This window comes from Pagrus pagrus (assembly GCF_965226575.1).
Source record: "Pagrus pagrus genome assembly, chromosome: 11".
Taxonomy (NCBI): domain Eukaryota; kingdom Metazoa; phylum Chordata; class Actinopteri; order Spariformes; family Sparidae; genus Pagrus; species Pagrus pagrus.
Genome location: NC_140195.1, coordinates 2636498 through 2655069, shown reverse-complemented (window position 1 = coordinate 2655069; position 18572 = coordinate 2636498). Strand labels below are relative to the sequence as shown.

Here is an 18572-nt window from a genome sequence, read left to right as displayed (position 1 = left end):
CTCAATTTGCAGCTCAGTTAAGTGTGCTTTATTAGCAGAACACGTTTTTTTTTTTTGTTACAGAATGTAAGTGTCAGCGTCTTTTTTACAGCCGTGTGTATTTCCCCTCAGTACGCGACAGTAAAATAATATCGCCTTCTGACTTCTCTTTCTGCGCCGTTCGGCAGCATTTTAGTGGTACAACTGGGATTCTCCTCCTTAAAGTAAATCCTGAATGTAGACGGGAGCGTTTTCTCTGCTGTGAAACAAATGCAGCAGTTAAACAGTGAAGTGTTGTATGGACAGACGCTGTACTGTGAGAGGTGTGTGTGTGTGTGTGAAGTCACTGTGCTATACAGTAAGCAGCATTGTGTGGATGTAAGTCAGGATATAGAGGCCGGCCTTGTCTGCAGCAGAGCCGTCTCCTGTTACTGTAACACTATTTATCCAGGGTTAAAAAAAAGCCCTGCTGTCTGCTGGCTCATCTTTTATTTTATAGTTTGGCATGTTAAATACAAAGCTGCGATTGGTCCGGGGCTTTAGCTCTGCATTTACAATCCGATTTGTCAGTCAAACAAAGTGAACCGTTACCGTAACTTTTACTTTGAGGAGTAGGAGATGTTGTTGGTGCCGTTTTGTTTTTTTTCCGTTAATCAATCAAACAAACCTGTTGCTGCTACTGGAAATGTCAAATGCATCTACTGTGTGTAAAACTGTGCCAGTAGTTGCTCAATTACTGATTTATGAACGGCAGATTTAAAAATAAGGACTTGATGGTTTGGAGAAAGCTCCAGCTGCCTCCGGGGAGGCTCACCATAAGTGCTTACTGACACTACAGTCCTATTGCACTTTTGTCCGGTGAATATATCGGCACAATCTCCTGTTCACTTGTGTTAAAGCCTGCACCAAAAGCAACCATGGATTTCTTGTTTCGGTGCGATCACCAGCAGAGCCCGACAGTCTTGTGGCTAATTCTTGCTCAACTTTGGGCTCCGTCAGCCAATAGAAACACTGATACAATGCGTGGAAATGTAGACTGCAAGTTTGCAGCATATGCCACTACATTGATTTAATATTACAAACCAAACTGCACAGCATCACTTTCATGCACTGTTTGGAGTTTAGTTGTGATCAGGTCCGCCACGTCACATATTTTTGCTGGTCTGAATGCGAGGGAGAGAAAATTAGCTCCCAACTATACTGATAATTATTAGTTTTCAAGCAGAAATGTAAACGTTTGCTGCATCCAGCATCTTAAATTGGAGGATATGCTGCTTAATCCAGCACTATCAGTGTCAGTATGATAAGCTCTTACATGAAGCTGTCATGTTTCTGCAGTCACTTAAATATACAAGTATTATTTCAGTTTAGGGTTGGACCGATCGAACTATGCCATCGTCCATTGCCGATGGCTGACAGTCATCGACTACTAATCCATGACCATCATGATTTAAAAGGCTCCCCACCAGAGAGCACAGTTAAGTGCTGTGTCCTCTCTGAGTTGCCGTAGGGCAGGAGTTGTTGTTGTTGTTATTGATATGTGGGGAGAGGAAATAAGCATGAAGCTGCTCGGTGCACTAACATCACGTCTCCATGTCCCGTTTATTATTTTCTTATTACACCAGCTCAGTTAGGAGAACCCAAGACACTCAGTTAAATTTGTGGCAGCAGTATTTTTTTTCCACGGGCAGCTGTTTCTCTCAGTCGTGCTGTTTTTACAGTTTTCTTAGCTTAGCTTCATTGGCTAGTCGACCAGCGTTGTTTTATGCATATGACGCTGAACAAAGCTAAATTAAGGACATGTGGCAAACCTGGCACAGGGATGTGTGTCGGTGGTAACGGGACACAGTTGGAGATTCATGTCAGAGCAACGGTGGGAAACAGCGGCGGCTACAGTGGTGAGCTAATACACAACTGCTGCCTAACAACACTGAGGGGACGCGCTGCCTCACATTCGTAAACAACGATGTCAACATCCATCACGATGTTTGACTGTAGACGTCGTCCAACCCTACTTCAGCTGATGAGTGAGACGTTCACAGTGTTGTGATCAGGAGTCTTATCACCTCCGGTGTTCAAACATTCAGGGATCAAAGCCTCCACAGATGAATGTAAAGTCAGATCTCTGCTTCCTTCTCTGCTGTGCTATTGTTGTCCAGAGCAGTCAGCACAAACACACTTCCTCTCTTTTTCTAGATAACATGCAGGCAGGACTCCATGTGTGTGTTTTTGAAAGTGTGTGTTTAGCTTGCTTTGTCGCTAATCATGAACATGCTGTGCAGTCTGGTGTTTGATCTATTAACCTGTTTGCTGTGACTTTGAGTCACTATGGGACTGTTTTTCTGCACCGAAACAAAAACTCCTTCAGCTTTTCCACTAACGGTCATTTCACCGCTTCCTGTACACACATTTACTGAACACAGTTACTGTAATATTGAGTCAGAAGGATATGAATGGAAACCAGTACCTGTTATCAGGAAGTACTGGAGATTAACTCGTGACAGGCTGTTATTATCGAAACGATGGAAGAAAATGTAATCGCCAAAATATAATACAACAAAAAAAGCCTCTAAAAGCCGGATCAGTCCTTACCCGTCATTGGTTAAGACACATTTCCTTTCTGACAAACAAGGTTATCTTAATCTTGAATCTTGTTCATACTATGTGTTAACAAGGAACCTGATAATGGTAATGAATGAAACTACTCACTGACATATTTAAGATTGATCTGCTGTCAAAAAACTTAGAAAATAAGTGTTGTTTTGCTCTGTAGACACACTTTTGATGAACGACAGCTGTGCTAACTGAACACATTGCATTTCCTGTGACTAGCCTACTTCAAAATAAAGGTCAACTCTGATTTCGCCACGTTGAAGTAGCACCTGTAGGAAATGATTAATCTGGCATTAGCAGTAAAGTAATCCCAACCTTTTTGTCTGGTGACCCCTTATAAAATGAAGCATTGCTTACGTGCCTGGTCATTAGTTGCACATGCCCACTGGCTAACTATTTGAACCCTGAAGACCCTGAAAAAGCTACATTAAGAGAAAAGTTTCTTCGTACTTGTCTCGCAACTCCTCAACTGTATTGGACAACCTCTCATGGTGGTCTTGACCCTTACTTTGACACCTATGGTTGGGGTTTGGTGCTGTAAGGAGATGACTGTAAAGTCACAGGACATCAAAATTATTGAATCTGTACATTACAGAAGTAAACCTGATCCCATGTTACCTTATTTTAGTAATTTACTTCCTCAAAACTTCAGCTTCTAAAGAAAAGAACCATTGTTGTTGTTGTTTTAAGAAAACGTGACGTAGGGAAGTTTCCCCACAGAGCTGGTGCTCAGAGGAAGTGTTTGAATTCACAGCACAGCTAGATTATTAAACTAAAATACTTGATTTCATTATCTCAGATACACCGCTTGGTATCATTTTTATGTAATTACAAACTGTGGATATAAATCTAAAGTCATGTTTGCCTCATTAACCAGGATTATTACTATTCCACTGACCTCATTTTGTTTGGGACGTATTCACGGACTCTGCAGCACAAAATCAACTTTCATTCTCATTAGTCGTCCTCTTCAAGTTTTAATCTCGTCTTTCCCTTTTGAAATGTTCTGGAGCAGATTCGCTGCTGAAATCTGGAAAATGCACCAGATGTCAACCTATAATTTCTGGGGGAGATAAAAAAAAAAACTTCACATTACTCCTGTGATTTTATATTGTTGTGTTATGATATGAACGCTGTCATTTCTCCTGTATGACTTGTAAAGAAAGATGTTAAAAACCTTTTTAAAAATCCAACTGAACGTCAAGCAAGAGCCTTCAAATCCAGTCAGTGAAAGCAGACGCCTGGAAGTCGGTTTGAAGTTGGAAAAGAGAAATCTGGAGGAAGTGTAACTCTGTTGTTTTATACTGTACTGTATTGTGAGTGTGTGTCTCTTCCCCCTGTTTCATTATCCTGCTGTTGTGTCTTCAGATATCTGTCTGCCTCAGCCACTTTGGATGACATTGCCCAGTCTGAAGTGTGAGTTGACCCCTTTCTCTTTTGTGTTCTTGTTTTGTTTTTTGTAGATGAGTTAAGGTTTCTTTAAGTTTGGGTTTTTTTTTCAGGGGGGAGTTTTTCTTTCATTTTTTTAAATGTTCATCCTCTTGTGTTTTCCATTTGCTCTTGTGATGGTGAAGGTTGTCGCTGCATATTTGTTTTCTGGTTTAGTTGTGCTAGTGGCTGTTGAGGTCAGACGAACATCCCTTTTAAAGACGGGGTTATACAGTTCACACTGACTTTAGTTTCATTTTGTAGCAGATCCTCCAGATTTTACAGATTTCGAATGAGCACTGCTAAAGTTATGAACTTGGATCGTCAGCCGTGTACATGGACACAGTCGCGTGTTGATACTCAGCCACACCAGCTTATCTCCAAAACTGTATTTGCCTCGTTCCTGTGAACCATCTGCCGCCGAGACCTGATGTCTGTTTGAGTGGCTCAGCTGATTTTGATGTTGGCTTTCATCCAAGATATGTGTGTGTGTGTGTGTTGTGTGTGCATACAGACGGTGAGGGAGTGTTTATTTCAGCCGGTTTCATGTATTGAGTGATTGTTTCTGTGCATATTTCTGAGCATCTGTTTGTTTGTGTGTCCTTGTTAGCACGTGTAGTTTTGACGACACCTGTCGACCTTGTAAATCCCAGTCAGAGCAGGCTAACATCCCAGCTAACCACTTTCTTAAAGGAACAGTTCAACAGTTTGGGAAATACACTCACGAACACCGTCTTTCTGAGAGTCGGATGACAATGAAGGTGGAGCTGAGAGGCAGTTAGCTGTTTCCTTTGCTTCTGTAGGTGTATTTTCAAACTTTTAATCACCCAGCTCTTTGGAAACAAATACAAGTATTTTGACTCAGACTATAAAATCTGTAAATCAGTCTTAGATTGAAAGGCACGCGTCATTCACATCACCCAGCCTTCACTCACCACTGCTGGGTGATGTGAAGAAGCAACAAGATTAAAACATGACGTGCCATATTTTGTTGGACTTCACGTGCAGGCAGGCAGCTGATCATTAATAATAAAAGAGCTGCACTGCACGCAAAGTTTATGCACGGTCTAAAAATACAAGTTATCCCACACAGCCGGAGAGCACACGTCTACGTAATTTATCATTTTCAGCAGAGATGGAACAGAAAAGTCTGCACACCACTTCACATACCTGGAGCCAGAAATATGCAGGTCAGACCAGAGTAAATAGGCGCTCCTGCAAAATGCATACAACAGGAATGTGCTGAAAACAAAGAGGGAACATGGCAACTCTGTGTCACTGATGTATTGAATTACAGCTGGAATGAAAACAAATAATTTAACCTAAGACTTCTAACTTAGACACCTGAATACCTGCATGTTGTTTCCTGGGTTTATCTCAAGCAGCGTTTAGCGGCAGCAGCCCACAAAAGTTAACTGTAGCTGTCCACACCCCGAGACTGCGTTAGTCAAACACTGTCGTGAAACACTTTGAAAGCTTTTATACCGCAAGTAGTTTGAGTTGGCAAGGTTACGATGTGTTTTTAATGTTTTACTTCAGTTTTCAAACTCGATGCAGTTTAAACGATGCTCGAGCATTGCCTGGGCAGAGGCAGGTGGAATTTGATGCTAGAAAAAGGCATCACGCTGGAAAAGGGGCGAAAAATTAGTGCGTCAACCTGTGTGTCATGTTTCCATCGTGGCCAATCAGAGCTGGACCTGATTGTAGTTGTTCCCACAAGACGAAGGCCAGTTGTTTGTGGGTCTTTTTCCAGTGTGAAACGGGCATAAGAGCATGAAGGTTTTGTTATAATACATCATTTCACTTTATCTGCAAACTCTCAGACGCGAGCTCCCTCTAGTGGTACGCGTATTGAAAATTCAATAATCTAATTTAGAAACATATTGTTAAAACTATAAAAAATAATGCAGAAATTTTGAATTACAACACTGAAATTGAATTTGAAAATAAGTTCTCTCTTTTGGTAATTTTCTTTCAGCCTGCTACATATTAATTAAATAAGAGCTATAATCAATCTGTGATGGCAAGAGAGGAAGCAAAGGTAGAATGAACGGTTGAAAAACACTACAAACATGGCCCCACATGGGAAAAGAAGTGTGGAGCAGGAGGAGAATAAAGTTGACTACAGTGAACCGAGCACAAGTACACTACTGTAATTTAACATCGGTCGTAGTCGTGGCGTTTGGACATTCAACAGTGTGACAGTTGCATTTTCATAATGTGCATCAGAGAACAGTGTTTGTATTGTGATATTGATATAATGACCACACCCTGAGAGATGTTTGTTTGCTTGTCAGCCTGAGTGTTTGATTTTTCCATCATGAGCTCAAACCACACAAACCGACGCTCATCATCCCCGAGCCCTCTGGCTGCAGTGGGACATGCTGAATCACGTCTGCCATTAATATTAATAATGATTCGCTCTGTGCTTCTATACTTGGGATTTTTTTCAGGAGAATAACTATATAGTGAAATTGACTAACTCTCTTATTAGATGGAGTAGATGCTGAAACAAAGAATCTGTCTTCTGTTTGTTTCGTGTCAAATTTAACTTGTCGAACGGGAGTAGTGGCAGTAAACCGGCTGGTTTTCTGATACAGCAGCCGTCTGGCGTTTGCTTACTGTTGTCTACATTCCTGCGATGTCTAACTGTATTTCTGTGTGAATACTAACCATCGGGGTGGTGAATACTGCACTTCTTCATGTGGCGGGTGTAGCTCTTAAATCACTGTTAGCTTTTGTGTCCGTTGTGGTCGAACGGTCTAATTTACCTCCCGTCTCTTTTACCCTCCCGTCCCTCTCCTCTCCCATCCATCTGCCCTGTTTTCCTTCTTCCCCTTGCTCCATCCATTTTGTTTATTTCTGCTCTAACTGTCGTCTTTTCCTCCCTCTATCCGTCCTCCTTTATTCTTCCTCTCCTGTCCTTTTTCTGTCCTTTCCCTCCTTTTTCTCCATCCCACATCTTCTCTTCATTCCTCACCAACCATCTGTCCTCTGTCCTCTTTTCTTTCCTCCATTGTTCTCTGTCCATTCTCCTGTTCCCACCTTTCCTCTCTCCCTCCATTCTTCCATCCCTCCCACCTCCTCTCTCTCTCTCTCTCTCTCTCTCTCTGTAGATACAAGAAGACTCAGGAGACTCTCTCCCAGGCGGGACAGAAGACCAGTGCAGCTCTCAACACAGTGGGCACGGTCCTCAGCAAGAGACTGGGCGACATGAGGTATGATGGAGCGGAGCCAAAATGGCTGACACTTTGGCTAGGCTACAAGAACAAATGAGCAGAGTGGACAGTGTTGAAACGGAAAGATCACAAAACCAAAATACACAACAGATCTGTGTTTATTCTGCGAAACTAAGAGTTTAGAACTTTTTACCCAGAGCAAAATAAAATATAGTCCACGTAAGCAAACTGAATTCAGAGCTTTCGGGTCCAGTAGCAAAATCTGATGGCACATCGAACAGCTAACAGAGTTAATATCTAGATGATGTTTGGGTTTGTGGACCTGGATTAAACCGGTCTTTAAAAAGGCACACAGCATCCACAATCCAATAAAATGAACTGATTTCGACAGGACTTCAAAATTGTTTAGATTTATGATGTTGGCGTTACTTTCATAAAGTTGCATCAACTTAAGTCTCACTTTTAAATCTCTTTTTTGAAAAAACATTGTATTGATCACGCTGTAATAAAACTACAACACGAAACCAACACGAGACAAATCACCCAGCGAGTGTTTCGATGTCTCTCTCGAAGAAAAGAGCTGCTTCTAGTAAAAGATAAGTAAAATTATTCGTCAGCAGTACTTTAATCTATTACAGGCTAGTGAAAGTTCAACAAGATCTGGCTGAAGTACGGCACATCTGGTGATTGTTTGAAGCCTGTTGAAAATAATAAATTTAAAGCCCACTGCAAGAAAACGCTCCAAAAATTAATTTACTTGTGTCTTAAATTGCATTCATGAAGGTCTTAAAAAGTCTCAAACTGACCTTGTTTAAAACTGCAGAAACCCTCATCCAGATGTCTGACCACTGTCTGCAACGAGCACAGATGCATCTCTAGCTAGTAGTTCGTGAGTCGGTGCAATAAAAGATGCGATGATAAACGATAAAATAAAGATACACAGGCCGACGCCACGCCGGTAATATAGAGGATGTGTTTTATGGCACCATTACCGGTGCTGAGATGGAAAACAGCAGAGCAGTAAATGCAGCTGTGTCCAGGTATCCTGTATACAAGATGCTGAATAACAAGGTGACTCAAGCTCTTAAACAGGGTACTTATCATAAAGATACTAATCACTTTGAAGTATTTGGTTACTGTGACACTGTCCACTGCTCTTCTGTTTATTGTAGCCCTGAATTTGATGCCTCAATCTGACCAGTGATCAGCTTTTTATGCTCTTTCTCTCATCTAAACTTCACTTGTAGAGATCATGTGGAAAACTGACTAACACACCCTAGTGTCTAGTTCATCTAACAGCAGTATAGTTCATTATACTAACTCAGCGGGTGGTTCAACACGAGTGAAGAATGAGTAGTTTCTTTTAGAGATGTACATCTGTTGGCATCAAAGACCTTAGTGAAGTTTAAATTTGAGCTGCTTGAATATTAAAGTAAAACATCCTTTAATAATGAAGTTGTTGGACCGTCCTTATACTGTATTATCTTGTTCTTTCCACCCTGAATCACACTGTAGTCGGTTCATTCAGCTTCAAACTGTAAAAGACTTGCTCAGGTCAGACTTGCACTTCCAAACATCAGTAATAAGTGAAACTACAACAGTTCATCAAGTGTGATTTAGGGGTGAGAAAGAGAAAACATGTCGCCGAAGATGCTTCTTCACGTCTAACTTCTCTCATCTCTGTCGGCGTCTTGTCGACTCGCACAACCGTCTGTTAATACATTAATGTTTCCGTTTATCCACCCACATTTGATATTTGCTCTTCATGCTACGATGAGTGTGTGTGTGTGTGAGGAAGTGATGCAAGGGTGTGTGAGTGTTAATAAATGTGTGTGTGCTTGGCCTCTCTAACATTATGTCCCATTAACATCATATTTCAGCAGTTTTGACCTGGTTTGGTCTTGTATGTGTTTGCAGTGTTTGTCCCTGCATGTTGCATGTCGTCTTCAATTCATTGATATTGTTTAGTTCTTGTTCTGAAGGTTCCTGTTTTGCTCTTACGTGCAGTTTTCAGTGCAGGTTGTGTTGGTCAAACATGTACTCTGTAACAACAGCTAACCCTAACGCAAGGATAGTAGAACTGCACATAAATTAGTCTCACACATTACCAAAATATTACGGATAATGATCTGTGCTATGACCATAATTACCATAAATTCTCAAATACTGGCCTTAGTGTAGTGGCAGACAGAACCAGGTCTTTATTTGGGAGACGGGCCACTACTCCTAATTTATCCTGTTTTCTCGTTAGTTCAAACTCAAAACTTCCTCCTTGTTTACCTCTTGTCTTGCTACATTCCTAAAAAGTTTACTAAAAAACTTATATAAATAATTCTTACATTGATCTGAAGCTCAATTCTGGGACAGTTCTGTAAATCATTTTCTTATAAATAATAAATATAGCAACTTCCGACGACCCCATATCACTGTCGGGATGCAATTAATGTTAGATTGTTATTAGTCTTAAATTTAGTTAAGTCATGTTACATGAAATTAACACAATCCGGTTTGTCCGGCCTACTTCCAGTTTAAGCGCCACACATTCCCAGTACAGTTACTGGTGAACTTGCAGAGGCGTTTCAGCTCGTTAGGCCTCCAACAGTGACTCAGTGTAATCATGAAACAAGATCACACTGGTATGAAGATAAGGAAACATGAAAATCAGGCTGCTGAGAGAAGAAACCGTCCTTTAACTTTTAACACCGGTTGTACTCGTGTTGCTCGTCGCACAGCAAACATCTCTGCTCTGTCCCCCGTTCCTCCCGACTCCCCTGCTGATGACTCTGCTGTATCTCCCCTGTGTGTCGTCTGTTTGTGTCCCGATGCTGCTGCTGCTGCTCGTTGCTCACCCTCTCTCTCTTTGTTTTTGAACGCTGCCTTGGTTTGACCTGCAGAGCTCTACCTTTCTCTAATTCCTTTAGGTAAGACTAACATGTCCGGTTAGAAAGACATTTGTTACGCAACTCATCATGGAGGTTAAAGCTCTGCCACTTCTGCTATTGATACTTTTGCTTTGTCCAAACTGCCTTTTGACTAAAAACCTGCATCTTATATTATTTTATTCCCTTAAATGGCCTTAATGGATTTTTACTTTGCTGTTACTTTGGTTATTAAACAAAGACTTGTTGACTTCCTATCATGTTTCTATACGTAGCATTTTAGCATCATTATTATGTCATTAAAGCCTCAAAACAGGATGAGGACACTGTTTTTAAGATTGTGAAACGCTTTATTTTATGGTAATTCTGTAACATATGTATATATTTTTAATTTTCTTTAAGGTTCCCTAGGGTAACTTGTAACAGAGGAAGGATGTTTTACAGTTTAACAATAAACTTTATTGTCTCGAATGACATCAGCGAACTAAATCACGTCGATACATGTATATTTATGTGATAGACCAAATACGGGCTGATAATATCGGCTAACCAATATATCAGTTGGGCCATTATTATATGCTTACCTGTAAACAACTTGATTGATTGAAATCTTTATTTCAAACATGTACATTTGTATCATTTTAGTCCATAAACAAACAAACCAACAAAATAATAGTGCTCATATAAACAGTCAAATTACATAATTAATTACATGTTCAAAAAGGAGTGTAATTAATCTTTAGCTAATAATTCAGCATAGGCTTTTATATTTAATCATTATTTATGAATACATACTGATTTATTTATATTAATTTGTGCATCCAGCTGACCTGCTGTGCATGAACTAGAAGACTCTTCAGGTGCATCAACTGAACACGAACACGAAAAAGTAGATTTCTAGTTATTTGAAGCATTTTGTTTTACTCGTGAAATAAAGCGTTTCCTAGATTGTTTTCTTGCTCATCACAATTAATTTTATTCAAGTGTTTTGCTGTTTAAAGAACATGTGGATGAGAAATGAAGCGGCAACTATTAACAGCACCTTAACTGATGTATCAACTGCTTTATTGTGTGTGTGTGTGTGTGTGTGTGTGGGTGGTGTGTGTGTGTGTGTGTGTGGTGTGTGTGTGTGTGGTGTGTGTGTGTGTGTGTGTGTGTGTGTGTGTGTGTGTCACTGCTTGCTTGCTTTATAACACTTGCACTTCTGTCTCCTCTCTTTAACGCTCACAAAGTAGCAACTATTCCATTCGCCACTCGATAAGTATGCCCGCCATGAGGTAAAGTAACACACAAAACCTGCTCACTGTACTTTTCTGTTGAACTGTCAGAGTAACACACATTAACTCTTATTACTGTTTGACTCTTTCTGTTCATGTCTGCGCTTCTTACGATGCTTCTTCTTCTCCAGATTTCTTAACCATGAGATTTTTTTTCTTTAGGTTGAGTAAAGGAAAAATATTTGGTACACTGTCGTCTCATTTTCATGGAATAAGGCGTTTTTTAATTTGTTCGATGCCTGAATCCAATTTATAAAATGAAATGAGTGAGAAGTTTAAACATAATTTAGCATATCGTCATCAATGTCTTGTCGACTTGTTGAAGACCTGAATTTACCAGCCTGTGATTCCATTAAATACATTTTATATTATAATGACTATATTTTATTATTTTGCTTGTTAAATATGTCAAGCTTTTCAGAGCAACGCTTCAGGGCGACTACTACCGACATTACCGTTATTTTTATGATGAACTGAAATCATCTAATGCATCTGAACAACGTGTGTGTGTGTGTGTGTCGGTATTAAAGAGCGAGTATGAAAGCAGAAAACCTGGAAAATCATAACAAAGAAAAAGCTCCATTACATTTTCAGAATTATATACATTTATATTTAACTTGTTGTTTTTAAGTTTGTGTTTTTTGCTTGAGTTGACATTTAACCAGCCTTTTGTAATTACCACAGTTTCACTGCATGTGATCTTAACACAGCCCGAGTGTGTTTCTGTGAACGTAACGTTGCGTCTCTGTTCTGCAGGAACTCTGCGACCTTCAAGTCGTTTGAGGATAAAATGGGGAACCTGAAGGTGAGTAGAGACGAGTCTGTACAGCGTCAGCACCAACTAAACGACTTCTCCCAGATGTAATGGTTCTAGTTAAACCCCAGTGGACTTCTTTCACATGTTTTATCATTAAGCTTTTTGTGTGTTTATTTATTTTCTGATCTAGCTTTTCAAATCTTTTGTACACAGATGTAATAATGGTCCAAAATGACGTGAAAAAAAAAGGTAAATTTTTCTTCAGGAGGACTCCCGAAGAGTCTGCCAAATACATGTACCTAGGTCCTCCACAAACCGAGGGAAATCACTGACTGATCCATGTTAAATGTTTTTTCTTTTTCCACTTCATTGTAAGATTCAGTGTCTCCTCTGTCATGTTGGGGTTCTGACTTTAGTCTTTGGTGCCTCAGCAATCCACTAACCTCATGTTAACTGACCAACGTGTCCACTCAGGAGCGTTGGCAGAACAGCAGCTACACACAGCTACACACTATGTACTAATCTCTTTGGTTTCATATGCAATATGTTGCAATCACAAGCACAATCTGAATTGTGATCCTTGTAGACTTTAAATAGCCTATGAAACTCTGCATTTGTAGCATTAAAACATAAAATTGCATTAAAGATGCTACTTTTTTGGCACAAGCTCCTCGTCTGCCGTGTTGCCACCTTTAACTCACATTGATTCACGTGAAGTAAATCATCTAATCAGCCGTCTGGTTGGCTCCATCACTCGGCTTCTTCACGTAGCACAGATCTGCTAATCAACTTTAGAAACAGAAGTTAGAGGACATTCAATACTGCGATCTCTACAGTTCACCTGAAATTTTTTTTTAAAAAAGATGGCGGGTGCCTTCGAGATCAGTCGTAATCTAAAACGGTCAGATGGCCCAGCCCGAAGTCTGAGTGAGGACTGTAAACATCAACAGGAAACATGAAGTGTGATGAGTCAGAATATTCCTGCTGAAAATCAATACCACTCTGCTCCGCTTCCTGTCTCTTCAGTATAAGGTCGTCGGCCCCAAAGGAAACGGAGATGCCGTCAGCTCCCCCACCGACACCACCCCCACTCAGGAGAACCCGCCTTTCTGAACGCATCCCTCCTCCTCCTCCTCCTCTTCCTCCTCCTCGCTGCCACCTTCCTCACGACCTGAGACTGTACTGTTATCACCTCACATCGCAGAGTCAGCCCTGACCTTTGACCCTCCACCTCACCGACTCGCCTCCACTCCCTTCGTCCCAAGGTCTGTAAACTCCGACGGGTGGAGGTGACGGACTCGAGGTGGGACGAGCTTTCCCTGCCGGTCCCATTGCTGCTGGTCTCCACTCTTCTGCCTCGCCGATGAGGAAAAGGAAAATGTTTTGTTGATGTCTAAACCTGAATAATTTTACAGACCTTGCTTTGTTACATCTCCACCTCCTGCCTCTACCTCCTCCACAGAAAGACCCCTTTGTTAGTCCTAAACCTTTTTTTTTTTAGACGGGTTCAACAAATCACCTGGATAAAGACGGGGCTGAAAAAAGGCATTAGAAGATGTCAGGTTCTTTAAACTAAATCAGAAATGTTGCATTTAATTGTGGGAGTAGGGTTTCTCAGTCATTAATCAAAAAGGAACCCTGCAGGTGCATTTTTGAGCCCAAACTCGGAGTTTAGGAACCAGAATATCTGCAGACTGAGGGTGGAGGAGCTTTTTACGGGCATAAGCAAGATGGTGGTTTATATTCTACTTAAACCTACTAATTCTGTCTTCTTGTTTCTGACTGCTGTCGTGTACTTACATCATACATTCATACCCAGTTTGCTTCACGGCTCCGTGACGTGAACTCTACACCCGCAGGTTAGAGGTTAGTGGTTAGACTGGGGGGTTCAGGGGTCATGTGGGGGGGGGCAGGATCCAGCACATCTTACCCTTCTTAGACCCACTACTGCTACATGCATGTGCATATCTCATCTCAGTTGTACCATACCAACCATGCAAAGACGACCGAGGTCTCGTGTAACACCCTAAAAACCACCCCAGGATGTAAAAAACAGGATAAAAACCTTAAACCATTTTGTATTAAAACTATTTTACACTGCTTTGCATAATGTTTTTACATAACTTTTATCAATATGTATAAATATATATGAATAAATATATTGTCGCTGATGCTGCCGAACGGCAGCGATCAGTTCGGGAGGTTTAGGAAAAAAAGCAGGGGGAGGAAAAACAAACTTTAACAATGTGGAAAAAAACAAAGTGTGGGTCAGTTTCACAGGCGGCAGTTCTCGTCCGTCAGGAGTTTTTCTGTTTTAAAGTACGTTTGTGGTCCGTGTGTGAAACTGACTCACTAATGAGCGGCAGGTCAGCGCAAGGCAAGGAGGAACGTAATCGAGTCGGTTTCATTTGACAAACTGAGCGTACGTGCCGCCATTTGCAAGTCAAACTAAACCTCTGAAGAAAATGATTTGAAACCACTTTGACTGTGTTTCTTCTCACCCTGGTTCGACTGCTGCTCTCTTCCTGTTAACACAATGTGAGACGATGCTTTGCTGTGTACACTACCTGGTGAATGTCAACGCTTCTCTATCGGCCTTACTCACTTTAAATGTTTCACCTGTTATTATAATTTAGCTGGTAGAAAAGAAATAGATTTCCTTTTTGTTCCTTTATTTTTTTTCTTTAGTTGTACAGACTGGTTCGATTGAAGGAAGGGGAGTTAGCGGTGAAATATTTAGGATCCGACGAGCCACAAAACGTGTCATGGAAAAAGATCTTTGCCAACAAACCCCTGAATGCACACATGAACACACAAATGCACTCCTGTTAACACACTAAATGCTACTAAATGCCCTGAGCGCTTGCACACACACACGCTGCATGAGGCCAAACTAACACAAACGTCTTGTACAAAACCACTGTTGCTCTTATTGTCGTGCACCTGTAGTGAGAAAACAGAAGTACACAAACTACACAGCCTCAGAAACAGTGACGGTAAACATGAAAGCACAGAGTCGTGCAGCATCGTCACTTTTCTACATGTACTTGCTACGCTAAATGCTAAAACTTGCTGATTAAAAGAGCAACATCGCCTCCGGTTGTTTGACATAATGTTACATTAATGTTAGTGAAATTTCACAGCCAAAACTTGCGAGGCAACTCATGGAAAAATTGCCAAAATCGTCTCAAAATGTTGCTGTTAAGGCTCATCATTTCCTCAATGAACTGAAGTTGTGTCGGTGTCGCCGCACATTGCCAAAAATCTTTCTCAGACATTACAGCGACAATGTTGCTCTTATATTCTGTCATGTGTGGTTTATTGAGGCAGTAGAAAAGGGTAAACATAGGGAAACCCAATTCTGCCAGTTAAAGTAATTATGAGGTTCAAAAGTTGAAGTTTGAGATAAAATTGAAATTGTGAGAGAGAGAAGTCCAAACTACGAGGACTGAAAAGGTCAAAAGACAAAGATAAAAAACAATCATGAGATCAGAAGTCCAAATTATGAAATCAAACGTTGGAAAAATGAGCTGAAAAGTCAAAATTATGACATAAATTTGAAATTATGAGAGAAAAAGGATTTCTGAGACCAATAGCCAAAGTTATTCGCTAAAATTAAAGAATTTTGAGATTAAATAATCAGAATGATGAGATTAAAAAGTAAAAATTACGGTACGAGACACAAAAATCATAGTTATGAGATAAATGGTTAAAATAAATCTCATAATTTCAGGGCTATATTGTCATCACTTTAACTTTAACAGGCAGAAATGGGCTTCCATATAAAATGAGTCGTTGTATACCTTTTTAATATTGTTGATCATTGAATGATTTAAGCCAAAATTTCCCAGGAAGATTCAAACTTGCTTCTAGACCAATAAAAGTGCAGAAAATGGAAGAAAAAGAAAATGAAGACCAGATAAAAAGAAGAAACAGCTCTATGTGAGAGTTGGGCTAAAATGATCAAACGTAATAAAAACACGGCGGACAAACATCAAACTGCTTCAGATCTGCTGCCAGTGTATCATAACTTAAGTGTATTTTCTTGTTTTGTTTGTGTTGATCATTTTGGTAGTTAATATATTCCTGTTAGATGTTTTCTTTTGGCTTTCCGTCTGTTTCTGAGAGGTGGATTTTTGAGGGGATTCGTTATTTGTACAAATAATTTGCCATCATTTAAAAACAAGTTGCCAATATTTAAACTATCTGTTACAAACTCTTTCCTTCTTTCCGCCTCTGAATCTCACCGAGTCTCTGATCTTCTGCTTCACCAAGATAAGAAAAAGAAAAAAAAAAGATGCTCACGAGCAGGAAATATTCATCTCAAGTCATTTCCTTCAGATTTGAGGCCTAAAGTCGTATTTTTCTTGCACAAAGTGGAGAAATTCACTCAGAACTGATGCTTGTCGGTGCAAGAAACACGACTTTAAGATTGAATTAAACGACTTGTTAAGATGAAACTTTTTCCTGCAGTGAAGCTGTCGCCTGTTTAAAGCTGCAATCCGTTTTTTTTTTTTTTTGGAGACTGATGATGAAAAGGGTGATGTACTTTTGTTTTGGGTGCCATTGGGAAGTGCAGCACATGACGAGCCTGCTCAGAGCCAGCCGCTGCAGAGGCTGGAGGACAGTAGAGTACTTATAGCTTTATTTAGGTCCTGGGACGGGCTGATGTAGATTATTAAAAGGGATCAGATTTGGAAGGTTATGGCGAATGAATTAAAAACACTTTTTGGTTTTGTTGTATATGTTTGGATATCAATAAAGCATTCCTTTAAATGACTGAGTGGTGTTTGGTCATTATTTTAAAATCTGCCAAAGGTAACACAAAATATACAATACTTAAGTATAATATTTACTTTTTTCATAAACAAAACTCAACCAGGAAATTTAATCCAGAATAATGTGGATTTTTCTTCTATGGCCTTAAATTTATGGTGCAGAACTTTTGAGCACTGTTGCTATTAATTACAATATGATGCCAGAGCTGTCGTTAATGATTATTATAATGCTTTAAAAAGTAAGGCATCACGTGGCTTATAATGAGATATCATAAAAAACAGTCTGGGTAGTTATTAAGTCCAGTACTTGTATGCTACGATTACGGAAAGCACCATTTTGTTTATAGTCCCTTTAAAACACTTCATACTGAATGGATGTGAGCATCCGTGGTGCCTTGAAGTTATGATGATAAAACCAGAATGATTGTCATCATAATGTTATTTAATGTAATGTTATGTGTGTGCTGTAACCTGACACATTATATACAGGTTTAAAAGTGTGCACTAACACTATAAGACAATAGTGAATTACATGAAAACACTGAATTTCAGCATTTTTATGATTTTCTGTATGTGTGTTCTGAACATCACAAATTACTTATTTTTCACTGTATTGGGTTTAAAATTTGTCCTGAACATTGAAGACATTAAGGAAACCTGGCAACATGTATTAATCTAATTAGCAGTTGCTGGATGGTTACAGTGGATGGTTACAGTAAACGGTTACCAAAATTTGGTTGCAAGAAAGTAAAAACTAGTAGAGATATGATTTTCTGAAAGAAAGGAAAAAAGTCCAAGAAGGTCCAATTGCCTACATTACAGCACTTAGACTGATCATGACCTGGACGACTGAGAACCTTCATCAACTATTATTAATGACTGTGACCATTCAGAGAGTTAAACAAAACAAGTGTTCCCTGACCGGGAATCGAACCCGGGCCGCGGCGGTGAGAGCGCCGAATCCTAACCACTAGACCACCAGGGAAGGATACAAGCTCTGTGACGTCATATTCTGATAAAGTTCGTCAACAGTTTTTTCCATCGGTGGTTTTTAACGTCTGTCTGGCTCGCTAATTTTCCTCTTCTCCGATTTAACGATACAGCAAAGAAGAAAAAACAAGGACAAAACATTAGCTGTGTCTCAATTCAGGGGCTGCGGCCTTCGAAGGGCGCATTTGAAGGCCAATTACGTCACAACGCCGCGCGAAGGCTGTCCCAATTCGAAGGCTCCTTCAAATGCGGCCTTCTCTTCCCTCTTTTTGGAGGACGCACCGCTACTATCCTTCGCGGCCTCCCATATCCCAAGATCCTTTGCGCGCAGCTGCTCAGTCCCGAAGCAGAAGAGGGAAAGAAAGACAGAAAATGGCGACATCAAGTGGCGCAGAAATGACAATTAAATGTAAGTTTTGGGTTTATACTCGGTTTTTAGTCATTTAAACATCCAACGCCAGGTATGTTAAACTTCAGCGGACTATAAAACCTCCAAATTTCAACTTTCAGTTAAAATACGTGACGCTGGTAATGCTATGGTAAATACAGCTGTTATTCACCAATGGGTTAATGTTTATTTTGTAATGTTGGTAATTCAATTTAGATTTGACACATTGTACACACACATAAATGTACACGTTTGATAGATTTGAACCAAAACAAACTTTAATGCATGAACACCTGGTGACGCA

General features: G+C 40.1%; 1 protein-coding gene across 6 annotated transcripts in view; it reads left to right on the top strand.

Annotated features, from left to right (window-relative positions):
- tpd52l2b (tpd52 like 2b) overlaps positions 1-16891 on the top strand; it is a 28993-nt gene extending 12102 nt beyond the window's left edge. The window contains exons 4-10 of one of the 6 annotated variants that reach the window (XM_084367509.1): positions 3961-4008; positions 7137-7238; positions 10094-10120; positions 11311-11355; positions 12112-12160; positions 12326-12361; positions 13139-13269. In XM_084367509.1, coding sequence (XP_084223635.1) covers positions 3961-4008; positions 7137-7238; positions 10094-10120; positions 11311-11355; positions 12112-12160; positions 12326-12331 — 277 coding nt within the window. In that variant the 3' untranslated portion in view covers positions 12332-12361; positions 13139-13269. Of the gene's footprint in view, positions 1-3960; positions 4009-7136; positions 7239-10093; positions 10121-11310; positions 11356-12111; positions 12161-12325; positions 12362-13138 lie in introns of all 6 variants that reach the window. The other 5 variants (XM_084367506.1, XM_084367505.1, XM_084367507.1 and 2 more) reach the window with 5 other exon arrangements.
- Positions 16892-18572: the final 1681 nt, after the last annotated feature.